Source organism: Ranitomeya variabilis, chromosome 4 (assembly GCF_051348905.1).
Source record: "Ranitomeya variabilis isolate aRanVar5 chromosome 4, aRanVar5.hap1, whole genome shotgun sequence".
NCBI classification, from domain to species: Eukaryota; Metazoa; Chordata; class Amphibia; order Anura; family Dendrobatidae; genus Ranitomeya; species Ranitomeya variabilis.
The window spans coordinates 670,415,915-670,443,581 of record NC_135235.1 but is presented as its reverse complement, the minus strand read 5'-3'; the positions used below and the strand labels follow the sequence as shown (position 1 = coordinate 670,443,581).

Below are 27,667 nucleotides of genomic sequence, written 5' to 3'. Positions count from 1 at the left end.
AAAAACCGGGAAAGTTTTTAGTGAGAGAAATAATTGCTCAAACCAGATCACTAATGCTCTATGATCCCACAGTGCTGCCACCAATATGTCATGAACCAGGGGTGTTTGGTTGCCCCCAGTTCTTTGTCAGGAGATTTATTTATATCCCACTTCCCAGTTCCTGTTTGGAACTTGCAGCTCTCTGGCACCCCCTTACTCTCAGGTCAGTCGGGGAACTGTACCTAGGATAATTAGTCGCTAGAAAGGCTGCCTTGCCATGTACTGGCAATTGGGCACACTGCAATGAGGGTGATATAACTACTCCAGCTCAGGCAGGAAATAACATTATCTAACGCCTTCTGACGCTGCCAGTTTTCCCAAAAGCTCAGGACTCTTCACTGCCGCCAGCTCCTATTACTATGATTAATAGCGGGTCAGGAGAAAACCCATCAGTAGCGTAATTTACTTCAGAGGATGTTGGGGTATGTTTTAGAGCAAGGAAAACGAAGCTAGTAAAGTATTATGTTTTACTCCAAAAAAATTAGGCAGTGTTTACAAACGTATAAAAAGATTGTTACAAAATGAGACAAATACAATATGTACACAACGATACAAAATAAAAGGGATTAAAGATGAAAAGCACTTACAGTTCTCTCAGACAGTGGTAAGCCATATGGGGTTGTGGGAGGGGTACCATCCCCCAAATCATCAGGTCAGATTGCACAGATTCTTTTGGCTGATTCCCCATGCAAAATACCTCCTCCTAATTCAGCTCCTTAATGTTATATGCTCTGCTTGATGACCTCACTGAGTGGGCTGCATCATGGAATACACTCCCCTTTCCAAAGCCACCAAAACTTCACTAATTCCATAACTCGGTATGGGAACCTCATAGCACGACAACATAACTATCATTGATCTTGTTCTGAAATTAGTGTTCTATTAAGTCTAAATATGGAGTGGAAGTATGACCCAGTTGAGCAGAAATCTATTTATCAGATTCTGCTGGTGTTGGGGCTTAGAAAAATCACTGTGTGATTGCTCTATGGATGCACATTATAAAAATGTAAGTTTCAACCCTATATTACTACTTGAGGGTCAAGTTATCTCATCTGGAACAACCCTCTCATACCCAAAGGGATCACATGTCTCAAACAAATAACTGGTTTCTTCTAACCAACAAGTTTTTGAGGGAGGGGGGAAGAGTGGTATAGGGTTTCACAGGCAGACTGAGGGGGCATGCAGCTGTGACAGGGGGAACTGAGGAGCTGGTAAAATGAAAAGAAAAGCTATCTAGTGTAGGGAGAAGGGTACTTGGAATGACATTCGTAATATCATTACAGTACACTTTAAGAAACCCGAGATAAGGAATATAATTCTTGTTTCAATATTTCTATACAAACTCCATACCAGCTCTCCCTCAATTATGCAGGTCCGAAAGCACTATCTTAACATACAAACAATAAAAATAAAGATGCAAACAGATGGATATTAGTATTAAAGGTAAATGTTTATTAATCATATTTATATAAATAAAATTATTATTATTATTATTATTATTAGGTTACTAGTTTTAAAGAGATGATCTGATACCTCTCTCTACCATGTGGTCTGGTATCAGGTGCAGGTAGATGCTATTGAACTTGATTAGGACAGCTGAAGAGGAGACCATCCAGTTGGTCTCATCTGATTAATAAGACACCATAATTATTAGATGCCTGTTGTCTGATGTTTGTCTCAGCAACTGTCCCGATCATGTATACCACAGAAGGACTGGTCAACCTCTTTAAGATGCAGTTGTAGTGTTCATATAATAGTTAAGTATTCTATATATGCATTGAAATATGTAGGATTGTTATATGCATTCTACGTGCTGATGGTTATTGATCATTGCATACAGTACATTTTCCTAATCATTATCATTTAGTGTTTTAAATTGCTTCCCCTTGAAGACTTGTGACTTAATTTTTACTGTAACTTGTCTTATACATTTCATCAATTAAATAATTTTATAAAATAAGAAATGGCTACATCTCTGTGAAATTTCTATGATGTTTAACAAAATGTAATTTCTTTTTTAAACATTTTCCTATTATCATTGTGAAAATGGCTTCTCCTCTCTATGTATCCTTTGATTCATAACAAAAGTGGATTTACAGGAACAATTCCCACATTCAGAACATTAAAATAGCTTCTCACCTATATGAGTTCTCAGATGTACAGTAAGGCTTGATTTTGTTGTAAAACATTTTCCACATTCTGAACATGAAAACGGCTTCTCCCCTGTGTGAATTCTTTTATGTTTAATAAGATCTCCTTTTTGAGTAAAACATTTCCCACATTCGTGACATGAAAATGGCTTCTCCCCTGTGTGAATTCTCAGATGTGTAACAAGACTTGTTTTGTAGGTAAAATATTTCCCACATTCTGGACATGAAAATGGCTTCTCCCCTGTGTGAGCTCTGTTGTGTTTAACAAGATCTCTTTTGCAAGTAAAACATTTCCCACATTCATGACATGAAAATGGCTTCTCCCCTGTGTGACTTCTCTGATGTGCAGTAAGACTTGCTTTTATAGTAAAACATTTCCCACATTCATGACATGGAAATGGCTTCTCCCCTGTGTGAATTCGTTTATGTTTAATAAGATCTCCTTTGCAAGTAAAACATTTACCACATTCTGGACATGAGAATGGCTTCTCCCCTGTGTGACTTCTCTGATGTGAAAAAAAATTTGCTTTCTTGTTAAAACATTTCCCACATTCCGGACATGAAAATGGCTTCTCCCCTGTGTGAATTTTCTGATGTGCAACTAGATTTGTTTTGTATGTAAAACATCTCTCACATACTGGACATGAAAACAGTTTCTCCCCTGTGTGACTTCTCTGATGTACAGTTAGATATTTTTTCTTCATAAAACATTTCCCACATTCTGAACATGAAAACGGTCTTTCCCCTGTATGAGTTCGCTGATGTTTAACAAGGTCTCCTTTGCAAATAAAACATTTTCCACATTCGTGACATGAAAATGGCTTCTCCCCTGTGTGAGTTTTAAGATGTATAGTAAGATTTCCTTTCTTTGAAAAACATTTCCCACATTCTGGACATGAAAATGGCTTCTCCCCTGTGTGAGTTCTCTTATGTTTAATAAGATCTCCATTGGAAGTAAAACATTTTCCACATTCATGACATGAAAATGGCTTCTCTCCTGTGTGAATTCTCTGATGTATTGTAAGGTTTGTTTTATTTGTAAAACATTTCCCACATTCTGAACATGAAAATGGTTTCTCCCTTGTGTGCGTTCTTTTATGTTTAACAAGATCTCCTCTGCAATTAAAACATTTTCCACATTCCTCACATGAAAATGGCTTTTCCCCTGAGTGAACTCTCTGATGTACAGTAAGATAGGTTTTCTTGGTAAAACATTTCCCACATTCTGAACATGAAAATGGTTTCTCCATTGTATGAGCTTTTTCATATTCCGCATCCCTTTTGTTATTTTTATTTCGTTTAACAGTCTGTAATGAATCAAAAAATAGAACCTCTTGATAAGGAATATATGATAAATGTTTGCTGTGAAGGGCTGGCAGGAGATCTGGAATAATGTGATGCTCTTCATATATATATGGTGTGATACCATAATCAGCTGCTTCAAAATCAGTAAATATCAGTTGTCCCTCTGATGCACATTCATCTGCCAAGAAAAAAAATATATGCATTACTTTTATTTTTTTTTTAATAACTGCTTCCTTTTAAAATAAATTGTAATAAAAATCAGTTGACTGACGTCAATGCAAGAACTAATAGATTATGTTATTAAGCCAAAAAGATTTTGCTATGTCAATTTTTAATTTCTCTTCTAGAGCTAGCCATCATAGTTGTAATGGTAAAATGGGATCAAAAACCATAAAGCCATCTCGTAAGGGTATGTTTCCACGGTCAGGAAACGCTGCTTTTTTGACGCTGCGCAGAGCTGCAGCGTCAAAAAAGCAGCGTCCAGATGTTCCAGCATAGTGGAGGGGATTTTATGAAATCCCGTCTCCACTATGCGTGGAAACCCGCACGCGGCGGCCCTGCGACTCCGGACATGCTGCGCGTCTTTTCAGATCGCAGCATGTCAGTATGCCTTGCGGGGACGCAGCGTCCCCACAAGGCATATCACAGGGCGCTATGGGAGCGAGCGATCATCCCGGATGTGAAGAGTTAACACATCCGGCATGATCGCGTCCCAGAAAGGGGACGGGGCTTAGCGCCGAGCGGCTTCGCCGCTGCGGCGTACCCGCCGCCCATCCGTAACGTGGAAACATACCCTAAGAGGGGACATGTCTCCTTCACATTGAGAATTGAAGCATGGCTTAATTATAACTTGTGGCTATAAGAAGACCCCAAATTAAAATGTAAATTTTCTTAAATGTTATTAAAAAGGGACTAACAACCAGGGTTGTGGAGTTGGAGTGGTGGAGTCGGTGTCCATTTTGGTGGCGTTGGAGTCGGCATAAAATGGATTGACTATGACTTCTAAAATATGTAATAAATTGGGTGCAGTAGTTCAGTGCAGGATGTGCTGCAAATGTTTTCATAAGAATTTGAGATAGTTATGAAATGTCCTATAAATGTCTATTCAATTCCTGATCTAAAGATCTCGGCTTTTAGTGGAGATGAATCTGTGCTGCACTTTTTGTACATGCTCAGTACTGAGGTAGTGCTGTGAAGTTGGAAGTCAAGGAAATTGAGGAGTCAGAGTCTGAGATTTGTGAAATTCACACAAAACAATAAAAATATATATAATCCTGGACTACCCCTATTCTGTGTCCTTTTCTGATTTCCTGCTTACCTCGGCAGCTGTCCCTTATTTCCCTGGTGTGCCCTACTTTAGATATTTATAATACACACAGAAAAGCAGAAGAAATGGTCAACCAGGTACCAGATCTTAGCAATGAATCCAATAAGGACCAAAATAGCAATGTATTGCAAGTATTTATTCACTAGAAACCAATTCCATCATAGAGAACCATAGGGGAAACCATGCTGCATCAATTTTTCTTGCCTCCTGATGATGCAGTAGTTGTGAAACGCATAGAGGCTGAAACATGACATGTTAGAATAAGTACCAATTACTCTCTTTAACTAATGTCTATCTGCTGATCCCATATTAAGCAGGATTTCAATAAGAAATGGGGCACAGAAAATATAAAGCTGTGCTTGAAAAAATATATTTGTATGTACAATATCTTTGCTATACTGTCACTTGATTATGCTATAATGTACTTGGCATGCTCCTGCACTTCACTGTGACGCTAGTCACTACTCACGATCAAGCAGTGAGGCTGGGTAGTCAAGAGGTCTGGGGTCAAATACCAAGAGGGCTTGCCAGAAACAAAGAGAAAAGGCAGAGGTGTAGTCAGGTAACAGTCTGAGGTCAGAATTAAGGGAAAGTAGAGGACCAAGACAAAAGGCTAAGGAAAACAGATTGTCAAAAGGCAAGGTCCAAGGTCAGGCAGCCAAGATCAAATACAATGACACAGAAAACAGAGCAAGCGCATAACATTTGAGAAAAGCTACACCTGACGTTAATTGAAGACATAAAGCCAGCTAAATAGTCAGGTAATTGCTAGAACAGCAGACCACATGAAGGAAGCCACGGTACGTCCTTGCCTTGATTGGACGGATGAACTGTCACTCAATATACTGACAGGTGAACATGCCCGTGTTTTAGATTGGAAGCCTGAATTGGCACTCACTGCTTCCAGACACACCTATGGGCGGAATCTTGACAGCTACAAATTCTCAGAGCAAAGATTTCAGCATTTGATTTCAATTTCGTCTCGGTGGCTTTGTGGAAACATATCTAGATGAACCGATATTTCCTCGATTTATTCAAGATTTTGTTGCTATGTTTGTTTGTTTTCATTTCAACACTTCTAGATAGCGGAGCAACCATCAATTTAATTGATCCGAATGTTACTAGAAAGTTGAAATTGCTTTTGACTAGCTCTCCGCCACAGAGATAAGAGACATAATAGACAAAATGCACTTTATACAGAGTGTCCAACAGCAGAGAGAATTAGTGTGTTACAATAGGATAGATTTTAAAAGGGAACCACACAGGTCTCCCATGCCCTCCAACCCACAAGCATTATGGGAGGTGGGAAAAGGGGGTTTGACACCTAAACACATGGTTAAGAAAAATCGTTATAAACTGTTTTTCATATGTAAATTAGCCTTTTAACTAGTTGTGGGCCGTTTGTTCTCTCAGACTAGCCATGTATGTCAAAAAATTGGACAAGGTGCAGAATTTGGCAAAAAGTGACATTTGTCTGTTGCCTTGTTCAGCTTCCCATGTAATGTCAGAGAGGGCATTAAGAGCGACAGATGGGACTGTTCCACCAAAAAAAGATAAGACTGTCCTTCGCAAGTATGGAAAACCTTACATTTGTTAAAATGAATCCAGCATACTGTAGATCTATGTTCACACACCTACAGCTTGTTAGGCTCACCTGGTGAGGTGGATTCACAAAGCCACAGGTCAAGGTGTGAACATGGAATCAGGGTATTGGCATTAGGCTGGAGGGCACAAGATAAACTATAGGGTCAGAACAGAGGGAATAGGCAAAGCAGTACACAGGAATGTAGAAGAACCTCCAGTATTTTGCATGGATAAATGCACGATATGAACTATAAGAGTTAATATGCTTACAGCAACCAATGGGTTAATCCAGGTGGCTAGTAGAGGGTTAACTGGTAGGACTGAGAGGCTGCATAAATTATAGGAGATTTGGAAGGACTAAACAAACTGATGAGTCTAATAACATCATCATGCTTACTGAAACATAAGGGTTAATCCAAAATTGGGTAACAGCAGATTAATTAACAGGACTGAGTCTGCAGGAATTACTGGAGAAAAGCAACATGACAACACGAAGCAAAAGAATTTTGGAACACTCCACACAAATGAACTCTTAAGTCGCAATGCTAAGACTAGGATGTGTTTCTAACTGGCCTAAGAAGAGATGAAGTCAAAAAGATCCATCGGCCAACTTGTAAAACCTGAAGTACAGCACAGCAGAGGCCAGAGGAGACGGTAGCTGAGCCTAGTCAGGACAGGTGGGTAACAGAGATAATTCCAATGATTAGATCTACCAATGGTTGACAGTGGGGGGACTGGTTACTTATTAACAGCCCGATGATGCCACTTCCTGCTTGTTCATCATGATCCAAACTGTACAGACAAAGCAGCCAGCGCTAAAGCCCTTACAAACCCAGACATCTCCTGCCTGTCAATTATGTTTCATACTGTGCTACTGCTGCTGCAGCCAACGCCCCTAAACAGCCAGAAATGCTTTGCTTGTCTGTCTTTTTTTCTTTTCTGAGAAGGGACCCAGCCCTGCATGGCATAAACCTAACTAAAAACTCCCCAAAATGGATAATTTTTGGATGTTTAAAAGGAGCCGATATAGAGAATAGTGAGGAGGAGCTGTTGATCCACATTGTCAAATTCTGCAGCGAGATCCAGGAGAATCAGCATGGAGTTTTACATCAACCAGAATGGAAGAGAAAGGATGTTTTATTACTTGAACGGAATTCCTTGGGCACTGTATGTCAGTATAACTTGAGTATTGTATATTGGTATTATATGGCTGGTATTATTTTGCAGGTATTATTTGTCGTCATTATTTGATTTGTAATACTCGGGCACTTTAAATCTGTATTATTTAGGGATTGTATATTAGTATTATTTGGGAAATCTATGTTGGTATTTCCTTTATTGGTATTATATGAACACTGTACATCAGTATTTGGTTTTCTAATATTTGGGCACTATATATTGGTATTTGGCTGGTATTATGCACTGTATATTGGAACATTTTGGTATGATTTGAGCACTATGTTGGTATTTGAGAACTGTATAACAGTATTTGGTTTGTATTACACGTACAGTCAGTTTAATTTGGCTGGCATTATTTGATTTGTGAACTGTATTTTAGTATTATTTTGCCACTGTGTATTGCTCTTTTTGGTTGGTAATATTTTGATACTACACTATCCTTGAGTATCGATTTTGTTCTGTATTGCTAGGGCATTGTAAATTGGTATTTCTGAGCATTGTATATTAGTATTAATTTGAAGGGATTTCTTGGTACATATTTGGGCACTGTATGTTGGTAATTGTTTCACTGTATATTTGGTAGTATAGTATTTCACTATTTATTGGAATTATTTTAGGTATTTATAGAGTTTTTTGTCGGTACTGTGTATTTGTTGTTCATATTAGGTTTTTGTTTTCTGTATTGTGGGTTTGTGGTCTTTATTGTGTTTTTGTTGCCTGTATGGTGTATTTGATGTCTGTTATGTGTATATTGTCTGTATTGTGTATTTGTTAGTCTGAATGACTTCTTCATCAGGAAATACCACATTAATACCATTGGTATTATTGGTATTAATGTGGTATTTCCTGATGAAGAAGTCATTCAGACTTTGAAACACATTGAATAAACCAGCATTCTTTATGTGAAACACTTTGGACCTTCAATTATTCGGCAGCGTGGACCATATCCACATTCTCCCTTTCATCTATCTACAGTACAGTCACTTGCTGACCCGTGGATCTGCTGCAACGGATATTTTTACACGCTTTATCTATTGCTCCATCTGGTGAGTAGAATCTGACTATATTAATTCTATCTGTACTGGATAAGACCCTATTTTCGCTGATCTCTCCAGCCGTATTTTGTTGCTGCATCTATGGATGACAGGGAAACAGCCTCTGGTTAGTAAGTGGCAAAGTCGACCAGGGAAAGGAGGAATTTTTTCAGTTGCGGCTGGGGTTGGCTAAGCGTGCCCTAAAAACGCATTTGTTCAGACTGGCCTACCGCCTCAACGCATTAACCTAACTATCCCTGTGTGGCCTATTAAAAATAGAAAAAACAAAACACATAATCAGGTTCCTTGCATCGTGTTCTCATACACTTTATGCAGTTAATAGCACTCTGTGTCTGTACTGCTACATACTTAGGCTGTTAACTGGTTCATGCAGCTTTACATGAACACCCGAGCCTTAAGGTACCGTCACACTAGGCGATATCGCCAGCGATCCGTGACGTTGCAGCGACCTGGATAGCGATATCGCTGTATTTGACACGCAGCAGCGATCTGGATCCCGCTGTGAAATTGCTGGTCGCTGCTAGAAGGTCTGCACTTTATTTGGTCGCTAGGTCGCCGTGTATCGCCGTGTTTGACAGCAAAAGCAAGGATACCAGCGATATTTTACACTGGTAACCAGGGTAAACATCGGGTTACTAAGCGCAGGGCCGCGCTTAGTAACCCGATGTTTACCCTGGTTACCAGCGTAAAAGTTAAAAAAACAAACAGCACATACTCACCAGCGCGTCCCCCAGCCTCTGCTTCCTGACACTGACTGAGCGCCGGCCCTAAACTGAAAGTGAAAGCACAGCGGTGACGTCACCGCTGTGCTGTTAGGGCCGGAGCTCAGTCAGTGTCAGGAAGCAGAGGCTGGGGGACGCGCTGGTGAGTATGTGCCGTTTGTTTTTTTAACTTTTACGCTGGTAACCAGGGTAAACATCGGGTTACTAAGCGCGGCCCTGCGCTTAGCAACCCGATGCTTACCCTGGTTACCCGGGGACCTCGGCATCGTTGGTCGCTGGAGAGCGGTCTGTGTGACAGCTCTCCAGCGATCAAACAGCGACGCTGCAGCGATCAGCATCGCTGTCGCTATCGCTGCAGCGTCGCTTAATGTGACGGTACCTTTACACTATGGCTGGTCCAAATAACTAAAGCAATTGTCACCATCCACCTCTCGTGTCTCCCCTTTTCCTCATAGTTTGTAAGCTTGCGAGCAGGGCCCTCACTCCTCCTGGTATCTGTTTTGAACTGTGATTTCTGTTATGCTGTAATGTCTATTGTCTGTACAAGTCCCCTCTATAAGTTGTAAAGCGCTGCGGAATATGTTGGCGCTATATAAATAAAAATTATTATTATTATTATTATTATAAGGGGTTCTCCCATTCGGTGATGACACACTGGACAAGTGGAGTGTGAGTTATCCTCGGAAGGGGTGGCAGAAGGATCCGCATCAGGGTGTTGCTTGGCTTGGTTACGGGTGAATAGTGTGACAAACTGGCAGGACAGCCCCTCTCCTAGGTCATTTTCCAAAATAACAGGTGTGGTGAGGCCGTCCATGAGCCCCAGTCCAACTGCACACATGCCAAGGGGATGTGCGAGCACTGACCTCCAGCCAGGGAGATGGTCGCTTGGCGGCCTGGTATATGGTGTTATCGGGGGACAATATCTGGGCTGACCAAGGTGATGGAAGACCCGGGGTCCCGAAGTCCCTGGATCTGGATGTCACCAACCTTGACTGGCTGGATGTGGCAATGGAGGTTGGCTGCTGTAGGGTTTCTAAACTGCAATAGAGTGTGGACCAGATATATCACTTTCTCCAATGCTGGTGTATCCCGGGGGTAGTGTCCCTCAGAGGTTGATACTCGTCTTGACAGATGTTGACGGAGACAATCTTTGGGCATGTGTCCAAGGCACCTGCACATATAACAGCGTGGTGGGTTGGACAAATCACAGATTCTGTTTGTAAATCTTTTTCCTGGTGGGGTTTCTACTTGGTATCGGAATAGTCCTGCTTATGTGATTGCTTGAATCCTTAGTTGAGGGGTCTCCTGGGATCGGTGGGCATGTCGGGTCTTCAGTGTGGTCCATTAGCTGTAAATTCGTCAGCCAGGCGGGCTGCTTGCTCTGGGGTGTCGGGCTTCCGTTTGCGTACCTACCCTCGTATTTCTAGGACTGTCTTCTCCATAAGTTGTTAGAACACGATCACGTCCCAGAAGGCAGCAGCAGAGTAAGGAGCCCAACCATTGAGCCAGCGGTTGCAGTGTCGTCGGTGTTGACTGCCAAATTCTACATAGGAGGCCCCCTGACAAGATAACGTCCGGTACTTGGTGCAATATCTCTGAGGAGTGGTGGTAAAAAGGGCCAACAGGGTGTACTTAATAGTCTCATATTAAAGGCAGTCCCGAGGTCTAAGCAACCGGACAGCATCCTGGGCCCAGCCAGTCAAATCAGTCCACAGGCATATGGCCCAATCTCCTGTGGGCACGTTGATGTTGATGAACTGGCACATCTCTGCAGCCGAAATTATTTTCTTGGTGGTGGACTATCATGGACATAGGGGCCGGCGCTGGCGATAGGGGAACTGGAACTCCCAAAACTTATTCCATAACACAGGCCCTCTCCCTGCTTGAGGTTCCAAGCACCAGTATGACCAACAAATGCCTGGATTCAGGCTGTTTGGGATTGGGTTGTTTTTCAGACTGCCACTGGTTCTTGATCTGGAAAGCAGTTAAATTCCTCTGGGTCACCCCCTTCTTTCTCCACGACGTTCTGGGCATCCCAAAGGACCAATTCTTGGATCAAGTCCGACAGAGTGTCGGTGGCATGGTATTCGATCCGTCAAAACTAGCATAGCTGCTTTAGTTTCCGTTTCCTGTTTTGGCTGTGTATCCACTCCAGTCCTCTTACTAAAACCGAGCTGGTGGGATTGGACATGGTGGCGTTCGAAACATGCTGTGTACGCATCACCTATGGTCTCTGCTGTGTCTGCCTATATGCCTTCCTGGTTGTAGAGCCCTTAAACAGTGACTACGAACACCAGTCCTCTGCAACTCTCCTAGATCAGACGGCCTGAGTAGTGTTCCACCGCTGCCACCAAGTATTCTCATGAGGGTGACCTGACTGCCCAAACCTGGGTTCTCCTAATGACTTTGTGGCCTCAGTGATGGGAAGGGGAGGGGAGATCTGTATTCCACCAGCTGGAACCGCAGATCCAGGGCTGACATCCTGTAGAGTCACACTAGCGACAGGAGCAGCGCCCTTTTATATCCCACAGCTCATATTTCAGGGCATTGTCCCACAGGATTGGAGGAGGGTGGGGGAAGGTAATCCCTCACTGTTTGATTGTTCAATTAGACTACATAAATTTCCTCCAAGTTGTGCAGACTAAGGCTACTTTCACACTAGCGTCGTGCCGACAAACCGACGCATGCTGAGAAAAAAAAGCACAATGGGGCAGTGCATGCAGTTTTACAACGCATCCGCTGCCCCATTGTAATATCCGGGAAGGGCGGAGTTCCGGCCGCGCATGCGCGGTCGGAAATGGCGGACACGACGCACAAAAAAATGCTACATGTAACTTTTTTTGTGCCAACGGTCCGCCAAAACACGACGCATCTGTTGCACGACGGATGCGACATGTGGCAATGCGTCGCTAATGCAAGCCTATGGAGAAAAAAACGCATCCTGCGGGCAACTTTGCAGGATGCGGTTTTTCTCAAAAACGACGCATTGCGACGTGTGTCGTACGACGCTAGTGTGAAAGCACCCTAATACACCACAGAGAGCTGATGCAATACGTAATCAGCAGGCATTCCACAAATTAACATACAAGGTCCAAAGGACAGTCTAACAAGAAACAATGACTCATGTCCCTTGACCTACTGACCCAAAAAAAACTGTACATGTGGCATAATAATAATGAAGGATAATTAACCCCCGCTGTGTCGTCACATTGACACTATTAAGATAACAGCAGAGAAGACCGCGGTGGACCAAACTGGATTCAGAGTGCTGTATGTGAGAAATGCTGCTCACATGATGATGGTCAATGCTGCAGGCTCTCCACCCTGCAGCACTCCTCCTCTCCCCACATTGTAATGACAAGAAGGAACGCAGGTGAAGAGTTCTCAGCTAAATACAGCTAAAAATGCCTGTTTTGACATTCTCTAAACTTTTGTTTTCTCACCCTTCGCATGATTGACTAGTGTCATAAGGGTATAAACTGTAATCCCTTTCCCTAGTGGAATATCTGTTAACACCCTTTTTGTTGAAGGGGAGATTTGGCTGAAAGGGAAATTTATATATCGGACACCCTAAACTTTAATAGCCTAGATCTCCTCAATTTAGTGGAAAAAAAACTGTTGTAATCAGCCCCTCTGCCCCTTTTTAGTGATACATACAGTTTAAACTAAAAAATATTATGAAAGGTTCTCTTCAATTGCCAGCAGATCGATGGATGTCCAGGTCCAGAGACCAGCACCAATTTCTTAATAAACTGGTGAAAAATACATAGATTGTGAGGTAGGTGCGCAACACAAAACACAAATTCAATAGAAAGTCTACAAAATTAAAAAAAAAATTGGACCAAACGGTGAATAAGAAAATATAAGAGACATTACTCATTTGGGGGGTTACCTGTAGGAATCTCCTCTTTACACTGCTCATCACCCGTCACATATGTCTCTGTAGTATTAATATGGGTCAGATCTTCAGCCTGAAACAAATATTGTAAAATTCACAGACAGATGAAGAAGTCACATCTATGATCAGTAGTGATGAGCGAGTATACTCGTTGCTCGGGTTTTCCCGAGCACGCTCGGGTGATCTACGAGTATTTGTTATTACTCGGAGACTTAGTTTTCATCACCTCAGCAGCATGATTTACGACTGCTAGACAGGCTGAATACATGTGGGAATTCCCTAACAAACAGGCTTTCCTCGCATGTATTCAGCCTGTCTGGCAGCCGTAAATCATGCAACTGAGGCGATGAAAACTAAATCTCCGAGTAATAAATACTCGTAGATCACCCGAGCGTGCTCGGGAAAACCCGAGCAACAAGTACACTCACTCATCACTAATGATCAGCTCTAATCCTGTCATCTCCACCATTCTTATTACACAAGTATAAAACATATAATACTGGTGGATAAAACAAGACTGAGCACAAGACATACACAGCCGTCTACACATCATAAGGGAGATCTCATGACACCTTCTCTTCATCTACCTGATAATCCTGGGGAACATTGGTATTTTCTTGTTTACAGTCCTGTGGAAGAAGAGGATGGGGACATCTCTCTGGTGTTGTCCTCTTACTGGATAGATCTGGAGGAAACACATACAGGGACTGAATTCATTCTTTACATACAGATAATTATAGGCCTTGTGCATTTAGTCCTGTCTGTTACCTGGTGATGTGAGGGGATGGGGAACATCCATCATGACGTCCTTGTACAGATCTTTGTGTCTTTCTAAATACTCCCACTCCTCCAGGGAGAAATAGATGGAGACATCCTGACATCTTACAGGAACCTGAGACATACAATGATACCGTCATCCCTCTGAACCCTTCATAGCATTACTGTATAATGTCCCAGCATTCCCAGCAGTGTCACCTCTCCAGTCAGCAGCTCAGTCATCTTGTAGGTGAGTTCTAGGATCTTCTGGTCACTGATGTTCTTATGTATGAGGGGATGAGGTGGAGGCCCTGTGATTGGGCTCAGGGGTCTTCCCCATCCCTCAGACACAGGGTCCTGACAGCGCTCACTAGATGTCTTCTTCACTACAATGTAATCCTGTTTAAGGAGAGACACATTAATAAATCTCACTGAAGACATTTCCAGAGTCCTCACCTCTCTAGTTCTGTCCATCTGTTATTCCCATAGATAAGAATGATGTAATGTGACGTCATCAGAATCTCTCACCTCTCCAGTAAGCCGGAAGAGGATTTCAAGGGTGAGGTGTAATTTCCTCTCTGCCATCTTCTCAGTTTTCCTTTCCATTTTTGATGGGTCAGTCAGGGATATCCTCTTATATAGAAGGTCTCCAATATTATAAACACCTGAATGGGTAATAATACAATTACTGAAGACTTTATATCCAATCACTAACTGCAGAAATTATGCTAAAATGTTTGGCATGTCACTATTTTTTAAGTGTTCACCTGTTTTTTGCTCTCTTTTTTTTTTTTTTTTTTTTTTTTTTTATTGTTCACCATTGAGGCAGTGGTTTGGGGTTTCCAGATGTTTTTTGCCAATCAACCGCAACTTTTTAAAAAAAAAAATCACAAAATTTGTCACAAATAAACTCTAGTTCACCTCCGAGCTACTTTATGTATCTTAGATATTTTTATGCAATTTTTTTGCCATTAAGCAAAATGTGAGAATTTTTGCCTTAAGACATTTTCCTTCTGTGGAAAATGAATGAACCACTTGCACCATTTTGAACAATTTGGAGCAAAAGAAAACTTAATAAATACCACGATGCAAAAAAAGAAAAGGGGCTTAAAAAAATCATTTAAACGTAATACCAGCAGACTGGGTGTGACCAAGGTCCTATCAAAAATATTCAGCGTAGGGAAAACTCATTAGCTTTCTACTTGGATCCCTTATCTCCCTGTGATGTAATTGCCTCTAGGGCCAGGTTCACACGGCCGTATAAAATGTTATCAGCGTTTCATGCAAAAAAAAACTTGTATGATTGAAATGGATGCTGTACGATGATTGTTTGGAAAACAATTTTTTGCACAGCTGTAGACTTAAAAGGACCAGGCGCATTCGATTTACTTAAGAAACTCATGCATGCTGTGATTTTTTATTTTCCACACGTTGTTTTGGTTACTGAAAAGAAAATATGGATTTTTGTGTTACTCACCGTAAAACCTTTTCTCCGAGTCACTCATTGGGGGACACAGGACTGTGGGTGTATGCTACTGCCGCCAGGAGGCTGACACTAAGTAGATAAAAAAAAATAAAAATTAGCTCCTCCTCCGCAGTATACACCCTGACACTGACCCAGACAGATCCAGTTTGGTGCAAAAGCAGTAGGAGAAAAAAAATAAAACAGCATTAATGCAAGAACAACATGTCTAGAATAACTCCACCGACTGAAAAAAACAATCAAAAAAGAAAATCCAAGAGACTAACAGGGTGGGAGCTGTGTCCCCCAATGAGCGACTCGGAGAAAAGGATTTTACGGTGAGTAACACAAAAATCCATATTTCTACTTCGTCTCAAAGCAGTCCCAGGGTGGGAAGAAGACTCAACGGAATAAACCCCTAGGCACTTACCGCCTATAGGTGTGCTACCGCAGCCTGAAGAATCCTTCTTCCCAGACTTGCATCAGCAGAGGCCTGAGTATGGATGTTATAATGCTTGGAAAAGGTGTGCAGACTGGACTAAGTCGCCGCCTTGCAAACCTGTTCTGCCGATGCCTGGTGCCGAAGCACCCAGGAAGCCCCTACTGCTCGAGTGGAGTGCGCCCTGATCCCAGCCGGGACGGCCATGCTCTTGATGTGGTAGGCCTCCTGAATAGTGGATCGTATCCATCTGGCTAAGGTCGATCTTGAGGCTGCGAGTCCCTTCCTATGACCCACAGGACGAATGAACAGCACATCCGTCTGCCGAAAAGATGCAGTCTGAGAAACGGATCTTCTCAGAGCTCTCACTAGGTCCAGCGTATGGAGAGCTTTTTCCACACGGTGCGTTGGTGCCGGAAGAAAAGAAGGTAAGACAATGTCCTCGTTGATGTGAAATGAGGAAACCACCTTTGGCAAAAAGGAAGGTGCTGGCCTGAGCACCACCTTATTCTGATGAAACTGTAAAAACGGAGCCTGACAGGACAGGGCCGCCAGTTCTGATACCCGCCTAATGGAGGTTATGGCTACCAAGAACAGAACCTTCCAAGAAAGGTACGTTAAAGAGACGTCTTGGAGAGGCTCAAAAGGAGCTTCCTGTAAAGCATTAAAGACCAAATTAAGATCCCAAGCTTCCAGGGGGCCATGTAAGGAGGTACCATGTGAGAGACTCCCTGCAAGAAAGTTTTTACTTGTGAATTGATAGCACTCTTGCGCTGAAAAAGAACCGAGAAGACTGATATTTGCCTTCTAAGAGTACTTGGTGCAAGTTCTGAATCCAGACCAGCTTGGAGAAATGCTAAAATGTTAGGAATGGAGAACCGTAGAGGAAGAAGACCTCGCTTCCTGCAACATGAGAGGAAAACTTTCCAGGTGTGATGATAAATACGCGCTGAGACGGATTTCCGGGCGTTAATCATAGTAGATGCTACTTTTTGTGAAAACCAAGATTCAATGGCCAAGCCGTTAAACGTAGGGCCTCTAAGTTCTGGTGGAATATCGGGCCCTGCGACAGAAGATCTGGTCGCACTGGAAGCCGCCAAGGAATTTCGGCGAGCAGCTGTACTAGGTCTTGACCGACGAGGCCAATCTGGAGCCACTAGGATTTCTGGGACTCCTTCTGTCTTGACCTTTCTGACTACCTTTGGGAGCAGCGCCAGAGGGGGAAACAGATATGGGAGACGAAATTGGTTCCAAGAAAGGACTAATGCATCTACGGCGATTGCTTGTGGATCTCGATACTGAGCGACTAACCTGGGTGCTTTGGCATTCAACCCGGAAGCCATCAGATTCACGTCCAGGGTTCTCCAGCGTTGGCATATCTGCTGAAAAATGTCGGGATGAAGAGACCATTCCCCGGAAGCAAGGCCCTGCCAGCTGAGAAAATCCGCTGCCCAGTTTTCCTTGCCCGGAATGTGGACTGCCGAGATCACCGAGTGGTTTTTCTCGGCCCAGCAGAGGACTTGTTTTACTTTGTGCATGGCAGCCCTGCTGTGGGTGCCCCCCTGATGATTTATGTATGCCACAGCCGTGGCTTTGCCCAATTGAATCCGGTCAGGACGGCCCACCAGAAAGTGATGAAAGTGCTGCAGAGCCAGCCGAATCGCCCTTATCTCCAACAGATTGATCGGGAGAGATGACTCCCTTGAGGACCAGCGTCCTTGGGCTGTGCGTTGGCAAAACACTTCTCCCCAACCGAGTAGACTGGCGTCTGTTGTGACTACCAGCCAATGGGCTGGGGGAAAAGACTTCCCCTGCTGCAGAGAGGAACTCATTGTCCACCATATTATGGCTTTGGCTAGCCAGGTCAATGGTTCTATGAACCGCTCAGTCGGATCTCTAATAGAGGAGCCATTGGAGCAGAGCAGGAGCAGGAGCAGAGATATCAGCGTGTTAGAGGCCAAATGGGACACGGGGGGATCCACCGAAGGGGATTCTGCCCATTTCTTACGTAGCTCAGGTGAGAAAGGGTATCTTGCACCTAGAGCCTTCTGACCTGAAAAACGTCTGTCCGGTCGCTCCATGTGGCGTTGGACTAAATCCTCAAACTCAGGATGAGTGGAAAACACCTTATGAGGTTGCTTGAATTTTTTAAAAGACACCTTATGACCAGAAGTCAAGGTGGCTATGTCCTCTACTCCAGGGCCGGACTGGGACTGAAATTCAGCCCTGGCATTTTTAAGCACACAGGCCCACGTCTTGTAACTTCTGTAATCTTGCTCTCTAGATAGTCCAAGTACAGGTCAGCAGCATACAATCAAAACGTTTTGTGTTGCGGACCTGCATAGCCAACAGCCACTGAATTATGGCCAACTTAGATGAGCCAATAATCATGAAATGTGTGTTGGTGCGTCTTGCTGATTATTGCTCATTTAAATAGGTCAGTAATCACCTGATGTAAGAGCAAAATGATTATTAGTCACGTGAGACGATTTTTAGCCGGCTTAAAAATCAAGGTTCCTGATAGCATATTGCCCCAGACTTGCGCTCCCGAGAACAGGACATTGTTTATTTTCCATTATAGTCTATGGTGCTGCTCACATGCCCATATGCCTTTGCAGACTGTCCCCAAATAAAAATCAGAGACATTTTTCGTTTTTTATCGTTGTCGCAGACAAAATGACCTATACAGGTCTATGAACCTGTGCCAATCACGGACAGCACATAGACAGCACCAGTGTACACTCTGCGTGGTCCGTGATTAACATTGTAATGTATAGGAGAAGCTTTTAATTAATTTTTTTCTTAAGTGAAAATCACTTAAGTTTCAGTCTGGGGGCAAGCACACATTACCGGGCCATATGTAGTGACTCATTAATCAGTTTACCGATGTCTTACCTTCCTTACAGAAGCAGCAGAGGTAACTTTTAAAAAACGAGACTGGACAGATCGTTTTCTTGTTGGGATGCATGTATTTTGTGGCTGCAGAACCAAGGTAAGGGTGTGTGCACACATCTTTTTCAGGTGGATTGCGGCAGGCACCCCCCACCTGAAAAAGCACCTCAAACCTGCCGCATAACATGAACTTGGTGCACAGCAATGTAAAACGACATTGCTTTACCTGCTCCGTATGTTGTTACTTCTTTCAACTGCTTCAGTGCTTGGAAACTGAGGCCATTAAAAGAAGTAGCACAGTGTCACTTGCAACTATAACAGAAACTATCGTGAAAAGACGTCGGTGGCACAGAAAAACATGGCGCCTTCAGGTAAAAGACTTGAGATGCTTTCCTGAAGCAGCTCTGCCACTTGAAATAAAATGCTGTGTGCACATACCCTAGATACAAACACTAGGCTACAGCATCCAGCAAATGCTGAATACAAGAATCATTCTAAGGCCAGGGTCACACTTGCGAGTCTCTCACTTCCGGCACTGTCGCCGGCAGTAGGGACCGGAGTGTGCGGCTGCATGTATTTCAATGCACCTGAACGCTCCACTCCCAAGTGATGACGGCAGTGCCGGGTATGGAAGCAAGAGACTCGAGTGAGTTTCTCGCATTGCAAGTGTGACACCGGTCTAAGGGCCAATGCAGACGGCAATGTATATTCTCTCATCTGATAGAATCAGCAGTTTGCGTTGTTCTTCGAACTTACAGAGCAGGCATCGGGACCGCAGCAGGACACACGGGCGACAGCTGCGTGCTAACTTCCTCAAAGTGGTCGCTGTTGCGGCTGCTGCTCCGACCGTGGAAGGTCGTCTGGGAAGTGAGGGACACACCGCTGTGGTCACTGGCAAGGCGGTAAATCCGGGAGCCCCAGTGGGACGTTAATGAAGGCAGAGAGTATTGAGTGACTGCTGGGAGGCATTTGTGTTAGGGGGGGAAAAGACATGCCCCCCCGGACAAATTCGAGGTATCAGGGACAAATTATAAAAATTATTATTTTAGCATTGAAAGGGAGCACAACTAAAAGAGCCACCTTGACAGAATGCAGCATTAGTGCTACACAAGGTGGCTCTTTTAGTTTATAACGCCTGGGGGGGTGACAGGTTCCCTTTAAATACAACAACCCAAAGTGTTTTGTTTGGGGGTAAGCAGGGGGTCAGGAGTCAATATACATGTTGGTGTGGGGTATGTTTCCATGCTGTGTACTGGCAGCGCTTTGGACACAGTGGATCCCGGCTCTGCCAAAAACGCTGCCCCCTTTTGTACATGCGGTGATACCGCATTGTATCTATACATAGGACAGGGAGGGATATTTATTTTGTGGAGACTGATTGTCTCCGCAAGATAGACATGCTGCAGTCTATAAAGACGCGTTGCATGTGCGTAATTTTGGGTGTGTCATCACCCGCATCCCTGAACGCATAGTGGAGATGGGATTTTATAAAATCCCCTCCACTGTGCTGTAACATCTCGACACTGCGGCTGTACGCCGCGTTCAAGCCACAGCAAATCCAGACCAAATACGCCCCGTGTGCACATACCCTAAGGCAGCACAGAGAAGGTAAGGGCGGCTGCATTTGTTGACAGACTCAAACACTGGTGATATGTTCCCTTTAAAAATATAATAGTGTGCACAAATCTGCAACACAGTGCAGTAAAATGCAAGTCACGGACATACAGGGTGGGCAGCCTGGGGGGTCATGATTCTGCAGCATTACAGTACATATACACTCACACATACAGTACATATACAGACACATAAGGTGCATATATATATATATATATATATACACATACACATACACACAGTACATATATACACATACTCAAACTACAGACACATGACCTGCACATATACACAGTTTACACATTGAGCATATACATATATACTCACTCCTTCCTGCAGGCAGCTGGATTTCTTCATCTGATGATGCATCCTAGGAGCAGGGGATTTCAGCTCTGTTGCTAGTGATTGCACACACAGGCCTGGGCCCTCCTGTCCTGCTCTCGGCCGTGCATCCTCCAGCACTGATCCGGCAGAGGAGGGAACGCTGCAGCTGCTATTGGAGGAGCTCAGTGCTGGGATCTTCCAGTCTTTTTCTCCTCACAGCACTGGCCCCGCCCACCTCCTCATTGGTTTCTGTAGCTCCCCTGCTTGTTTTCATTGGCTGAATGCCAGACAGCAGCAGTGCTGGCGATATGGATCTGGTGCGGCCTCCTAGAGAGGTATGTATGTAAATTATCCCCGCCGGCCATGAGCAGGAGCTGGGACATGGCCGGGGATAAATGCCTCCCTTCCCCCCCACCTTGCCTTCCTTCTCACTGTGGACTCCTGTGTCCCACTGCTGCTGCTCACATGTACAGAGCAGTTGAGACCGCGCCTCCTTCTTCTCCTGAGCGGCTCCTGTCCTGTCACATCAATGGTGCTCCTGCAGAGGGAGCGGCCCACGGCAGGGGGCGGCCCCTCTGGCAAATGCCAGAACTGCCCTATGGCCAGTCCGGCCCTGCTCTACTCCCAGGGTTTGGTTAACGGCCTCGATGAGGCTGTCTACTGATTCCTGGTAATCTAAATCAAGAGACCCTTCGGAATCATAGTCTGAACCGTGTTCACTCATTTCCACAGGTGAGGGAGAACGAGAGACAGAACTCAAAGATACAGATGCACCCGACGGACCGGGAGACGCTGTGTGGGTTCGTCTCCCCCGCGACTGCCTAGAGGGAGCACGGCCCCTGCAGGCCGGAGGTTCCTGTGAACCGGAGGACCTTTCCAAGACAGACGAACCGCTGTCCCTGGCCACAGCCGGGGTCTGAAGGGACTCGATCGCCTTTGTTCGGGACGCCATAGATTGCGTTAAGGACGCGACCCATTCAGGGGGCGATACCGCAGTCTCAGGTACAGACACACTGGACAGGGTCACAGGGGGAGCTCCTGAGCGCGTTCGGAATCGCAGGCCTCACAGAGACTGTTACTCTGGGCATGCGGAAAAGTGGACCGACAGGTAACACATGAGGTATATAAAACCGTATGAGTCTTAGTCTTTCTAGACATGGTGACTCTGCTGCTGCTATAATCCTCACCCCGCTGTCAGGCTGGGAGGAGTAGCACTTACCCCAGTCCGGTGTCCCCGTGCGTCCCGTAGAGCCTGTTACCGAAAAGTGCTTCAGCGCTATCCCAATTATGCGCTCGATAAGAGAGCGGATGCGCCCGAATGGGGGAGGAGTTTCCGGCCTACGGCCCGCGATAGGCCGAAGCCGGGGCCTAAATTTTATTCTCTGAGCTCATCCAGGGAGAAGGGGTGTGCCCGGAAGGAGACGTGGCCGAAAGAGGCGGGACTTCTGCCCGCGTCCCTAGGCGGTGGGCACTAAAATAAGCAGCGCACGCCGAGCTAGGAGGCACCCGGAAGACAGCGCCGGGAACTCCCCGCAGTATGGCACCGCTGCACCAGCCGAAATGAGCCGTGCGTTGGTGCAGGAGCCCCCCCCAGCCTCCCGACAAATCCTAAGGTCAGAAAGAAGGTGTGTGTGTGTGTGTGTGTGTGTGTGTGTGTGTGTGTGTGTGTGTGTGTGTGTGTGTGTATATATATGTATATATATATATATATATATATATATATATATATATATATATATATATATATATATATATATATATATATATATATATATATACACACACTCACCGGCCACTTTATTAGGTACACCTGTCCAACTTCTTGTTAACACTTAATTTCTAATCAGCCAATCACATGGCGGCAACTCAGTGCATTTAGGCATGTAGACATGGTCAAGACAATCTCCTGCAGTTCAAACCGAGCATCAGTATGGGGAAGAAAGGTGATTTGAGTGCCTTTGAACGTGGCATGGTTGTTGGTGCCAGAAGGGCTGGTCTGAGTATTTCAGAAACTGCTGATCTACTGGGATTTTCACGCACAACCATCTCTAGGGTTTACAGAGAATGGTCCGAAAAAGAAAAAAAATCCAGTGAGCGGCAGTTCTGTGGGCGGAAATGCCTTGTTGATGCCAGAGGTCAGAGGAGAATGGGCAGACTGGTTCGAGCTGATAGAAAGGCAACAGTGACTCAAATCGCCACCCGTTACAACCAAGGTAGGCCTAAGAGCATCTCTGAACGCACAGTGCGTCGAACTTTGAGGCAGATGGGCTACAGCAGCAGAAGACCACACCGGGTACCACTCCTTTCAGCTAAGAACAGGAAACTGAGGCTACAATTTGTACAAGCTCATCGAAATTGGACAGTAGAAGATTGGAAAAACGTTGCTTGGTCTGATGAGTCTCGATTTCTGCTGCGACATTCGGATGGTAGGGTCAGAATTTGGCGTAAACAACATGAAAGCATGGATCCATCCTGCCTTGTATGGAGCATCTTTGGGATGTGCAGCCGACAAATCTGCGGCAACTGTGTGATGCCATCATGTCAATATGGACCAAAATCTCTGAGGAATGCTTCCAGCACCTTGTTGAATCTATGCCACGAAGAATTGAGGCAGTTCTGAAGGCAAAAGGGGGTCCAACCCGTTACTAGCATGGTGTACCTAATAAAGTGGCCGGTGAGTATATATATATATATATATATATATATATATATATATATATATATATATATATATATATATATATATATATATATATATATATATACACATACACACACATATATTCACCCCTTCAGGGGGTGAGGAGAGGGACAGTCTGCCTCTTTTAATCACCACTGTCAGCGCATTGGTGATGAAGTGGAGGCTGCACGGACAGACCATGTGTGCCTGTACAACCTAGGGTTTCGTTACCTTAGGGTGGTCAGGGATTAGTCTGGCAAAAGGTCCCACGTTGCAGAAGAGAATACGTGGAGGCGACACTCCACGTGCTCGCCCGTTGTTGGTTTGAGGAGATCGGACCCCTTCAAAAGGGTCCGTCGCCCCTGTCTCATCTTCATAAATAAAAGGAGAAAAAAAAATAGATCTGGGAAAACCCAGAGATGTGCATCCTACGGACACCAAGCATGAACTGGATCTGTCTCGGTCAGTGTCAGGGTGTATACTGCGGAGGAGGAGCTTATTTTTTTTTTGTCTACTTAGTGTCAGCCTCCTGGCAGCAGTAGCATACACCCACAGTCCTGTGTCCCCCAATGAGACGAAGGAGAAAATCACTCATCTACAAGTGCGGTTTGTTTTTTTAATGACAGGACACGGACCAAAAATAGGCTAGAATGAGCGAGCCCTAAGAAGAACTGTTGGAACTCTTATCGCTACTGCTTAACAAATGTAAATGCTACGATCAATCTCTGATTGTGACATATAATTGGCACAGTCCTGGAAGGGCATATTGGTCCTCCGGTGCAGGATGGGAGCAGCACATGACAGGATGGGGGCGCAGGATTGGAGCATCACATGACAAAATGGGGGCGCAGGATGGGAGCAGCACATGACAGCATGGGGGCGTAGGATGGGTGCACCACATGACAGGATTGGGGCGCAGAATGGGAGCACATGACAGGATTGGGGTGCAGGATGGGAGCACAAGACAGGATGAGGGCACAGGAAGAGAGTAGCACAAGACAAGATGGAGGCGCACAAAACAGGATGAGGGCGCAGGATGGGGGCTGCACATGACAGGAAGGGGGCGCAGGATGGCAGCAGCATATGACAAGATAGGGGCACAAGATGGGAGCAGCACATGACAAGATTAGGGCGCAGGATGGAAGCAGCACATACTAGGATGGAGACCATATACCAATATAAATGCTCGCCACCCGGGCATAGAACGAGTTCAATAGCTAGTATCATATATACACACTTAAGTACGGTCACCATCAATCTCTGAAATAACCCAATGGAAACCCATTGCTGGTAACATATGACCTCACAAAGCTTCAGGGATGTGGTTTATAGAGGAAGAGAAACAAAGTTATTAAAGTTTATGTTTTTAATCCGACTAGTAGGCAGTGTTCATAAAATAATATATACAGAAGATGTTACAAAAAGGGGACAAAACAGTACAGTATATGCAATTACATGAAAATTGAAAGGGATAACAAAAGAAAATTACTAGACCTGATGTCAGGGAAATGGCGCCGGACTTCATAGAGAAGAGCATTCCGCTTGGTTTATAATTCACAATCTGCATTTATTAGAAAAAAGTCAACCTCTTTTACCTCACTTTGGTGACCTCAGATGGGGCAGGTGAATGGTATGTGGCTAGGTCCCAAAAAATTAGGACATCGCCAACCTTCAGGATATCTGCACCCCTGGAGGTCCCAGGTGGGAAATATTAATGCCATATTTCCTATCATGATTTTACCTTTCGATAGATATGAAACATTACATATATAACATTATCCATCTGGCCTATGTTAATTCAGGGCAGATCGACAGGCTGCGCCACAATTTAAGCACATGCATTGCTTTCATCTAGGGGCCACAATGCCAAAAATATGTGTCCCATAGCTATAGGACCTATTCCGTTCGCAAAAAACAATACTCATAACTGTAATCTGGTGCTATCCCATCTGCCTGTAATACCTTTGAATACAGGAAGACATCTCAACAGATGATAAATTTGTATCCTCATACACAGATTTTGTGTCTGCTCTCATCAGATAACCTACTTTAATTACCTGTTCACTGCAGGTGGTTGTAGATGAGCAAGGGTCATATCTAATGTTAGAATGCAAGCTCTTTTTCCCTTACCTTCAATTTATAATGAAGCCATGCTTCAATCCTAAAAGTGAGGGTGACATGTCCTCTCTCAAGAGATGGCACCATAGTAGTCAAGGTTAGATAAAATTTTCATAGACTCCCAAATGTAGTCGTTAAAAAGCTTTGTATATCTTTACAATACCACGCTTTTGGTATACTTACCAGCAGTGCAGCAGATAATCTGCTTTTCCGTCTTCCTTTTAGTATAGTACGTTGGGAGATCTTCTGGCTCTCAGAGCAGCAGCTGCTGGACGTTCTTATCAGCCTCTTTAAGAGTTGCGCTTTTCAAAACCCCACAAGGAGAGTGAATATCACAACACTAATGCTCCATGTATCCGGTTAATGCCCTATAGTGCATTCTTTTGTGAAGCCGCAACCTATTAATGTAATCTTGGTGCTAAAGTGAAGCTGCAGACTTAGCTTCTTAGTTGTAACGTGCCCCTCTGTCCCTTTTTTTTTTTTTTAAATTCGTTTATTAACAACAAAATAGTAGTGTTACAACATTTTGCATCCAAGAATGCCGAACATAAAATGTAGTACATATAAACTGCGTATTATTAAGCTTGAAGTAAAATACAGCTGTCGTCTATAACCAACGTTATATTATGATTATTAAAGCTGTTGGATCAATAGTAACACATGAAATTATGTAAATAGAAAAAACTTAGAAAACCAGAACACTTGAATTAGAACTGTATCTACGCTAACTACTAATTCGTACCTCTGTCCCTTTTTGGTGACATAAACAGTTTAAACTAAAAAAAACTGTGAGAGGTCCTCTTTAAGTGACAGCAGATCGGTAGATTTCCAGGTTTTGAGACCCCCAGCAATTGCTTAATAAACTACTGTGAAGAGCGCAGCTTGTGAGGTATGTTCACAAAACAGAATACAAATTCAATAAAAAATCTGCAAAATCAAAAACAAAATTATACCAAACGGTGAATAAGTAAATACAGAGGCCACTACTCACCTGGGCAGTTATCTGTAAGAATCTCTTCTTTACACCGCTCATCACTCCTCACATCTGTCTCTGTAGTATTAATATGGGTCAGATCTTCATCCTGAAACAAATATTGTAAAAGTCACCGACAGATGGAGAAGTCACATCTATGATCAGCTCTAATCCTGCCATCTCCACCGTTCTCATTACACAAGTATAAATCATATAATACTGGTGGATAAAACAAGACTGAGCACAAGACCAACAGAGGCATCTACACATCATAGGGGAGATCTCATGACACCTTCTCTCCATCTACCTGATGATCCTGAGGAACATTGGGATCTTCTTGTTTACAGTCCTGTGGAAGAAGAAGAGGACGGGGACATCTCTCTGGTGTTGTCCTCTTACTGGATAGAACTGCAGAAAACACAAACAGGGACTGAATTCATTCTTTACATACAGATAATTATAGGCCGTGTGTATTTAGCACTTATTACCTGGTGATGTGAGGGGCTGGGGAACCGCCATCATGATGTCCTTGTACAGATCTTTGTGTCCTTCTAAATACTCCCACTCCTCCATGGAGAAATAGACAGCGACATCCTGACACCTTATAGAAACCTGACACATACAATGATACCGTCATCCCCCCGATCCCTTCATAGCGTTACTATATAATGTCCCAGCATTCCCAGCAGTGTCACCTCTCCAGTCAGCAGCTCAATCATCTTGTAGGTGAGTTCTAGGATCTTCTGGTCATTGATGTCCTCATGTATGAGGGGGTGAGATGGAGGCCCCATGATTGGGCTCAGGGGTCTTCCCCATCCCTCAGACACAGGGTCCTGACAGCGCTCACTAGAGGTCTTCTTCACTACTGTGTAATCCTGGTTATGGAGAGATACGTTAATAAATCTCACGACAGACATTTCCAGAGTCCTCACCTCTCCAGTTCTGTCTGTTATTCCCATAGATAAGAATGATGTAATGTGACGTCATCAGAATCTCTCACCTCTCCAGTAAGCCGGAAGAGGATCTCTAGGGTGAGGTGTAATATCCTCTCCGCCTTCTTGTCCCTGTCCTTATCCATCCTTTATGGGTAATTCAGGGAAATTCTCTTATATAAAAGATATTCACTGAGAGGATCCGATATTGTACGGAC

General features: G+C 44.0%; 2 protein-coding genes across 2 annotated transcripts in view; both read right to left on the bottom strand.

Moving 5' to 3' along the window:
* The window catches only part of LOC143766291 (uncharacterized), a 96,963-nt gene that overhangs the window by 65,492 nt on the left and 3,804 nt on the right, over nt 1-27,667 (bottom strand). The window lies entirely within an intron of this gene.
* LOC143766278 (uncharacterized) lies at nt 1,270-27,667 on the bottom strand. Its single transcript, XM_077253824.1, has 11 exons — nt 27,518-27,667; nt 27,213-27,392; nt 27,006-27,129; nt 26,825-26,925; nt 26,536-26,626; nt 14,544-14,680; nt 14,235-14,414; nt 14,028-14,151; nt 13,847-13,944; nt 13,254-13,332; nt 1,270-3,672 (listed from the first exon to the last, which is right to left on the bottom strand). The coding sequence occupies exons 1-11, from the start codon at nt 27,593-27,595 to the stop codon at nt 2,162-2,164; spliced, it is 2,703 nt and encodes a 900-aa protein (XP_077109939.1). The 5' UTR covers nt 27,596-27,667; the 3' UTR covers nt 1,270-2,161.

Excerpts from the sequence above, each read along its gene's own strand:
- LOC143766278 (XM_077253824.1), bottom strand. The coding sequence starts at position 27,595 with ATGGATAAGGACAGGGACAAGAAGGCGGAGAGGATATTACACCTCACC. Across the intron at positions 14,415-14,543 it reads TCTTCCGGCTTACTGGAGAG|GATTACATTGTAGTGAAGAA; the intron begins GTGAGAGATTCT and ends CTCCTTAAACAG. Across the intron at positions 13,945-14,027 it reads CCATCCCCTCACATCACCAG|ATCTATCCAGTAAGAGGACA; the intron begins GTAACAGACAGG and ends TGTTTCCTCCAG.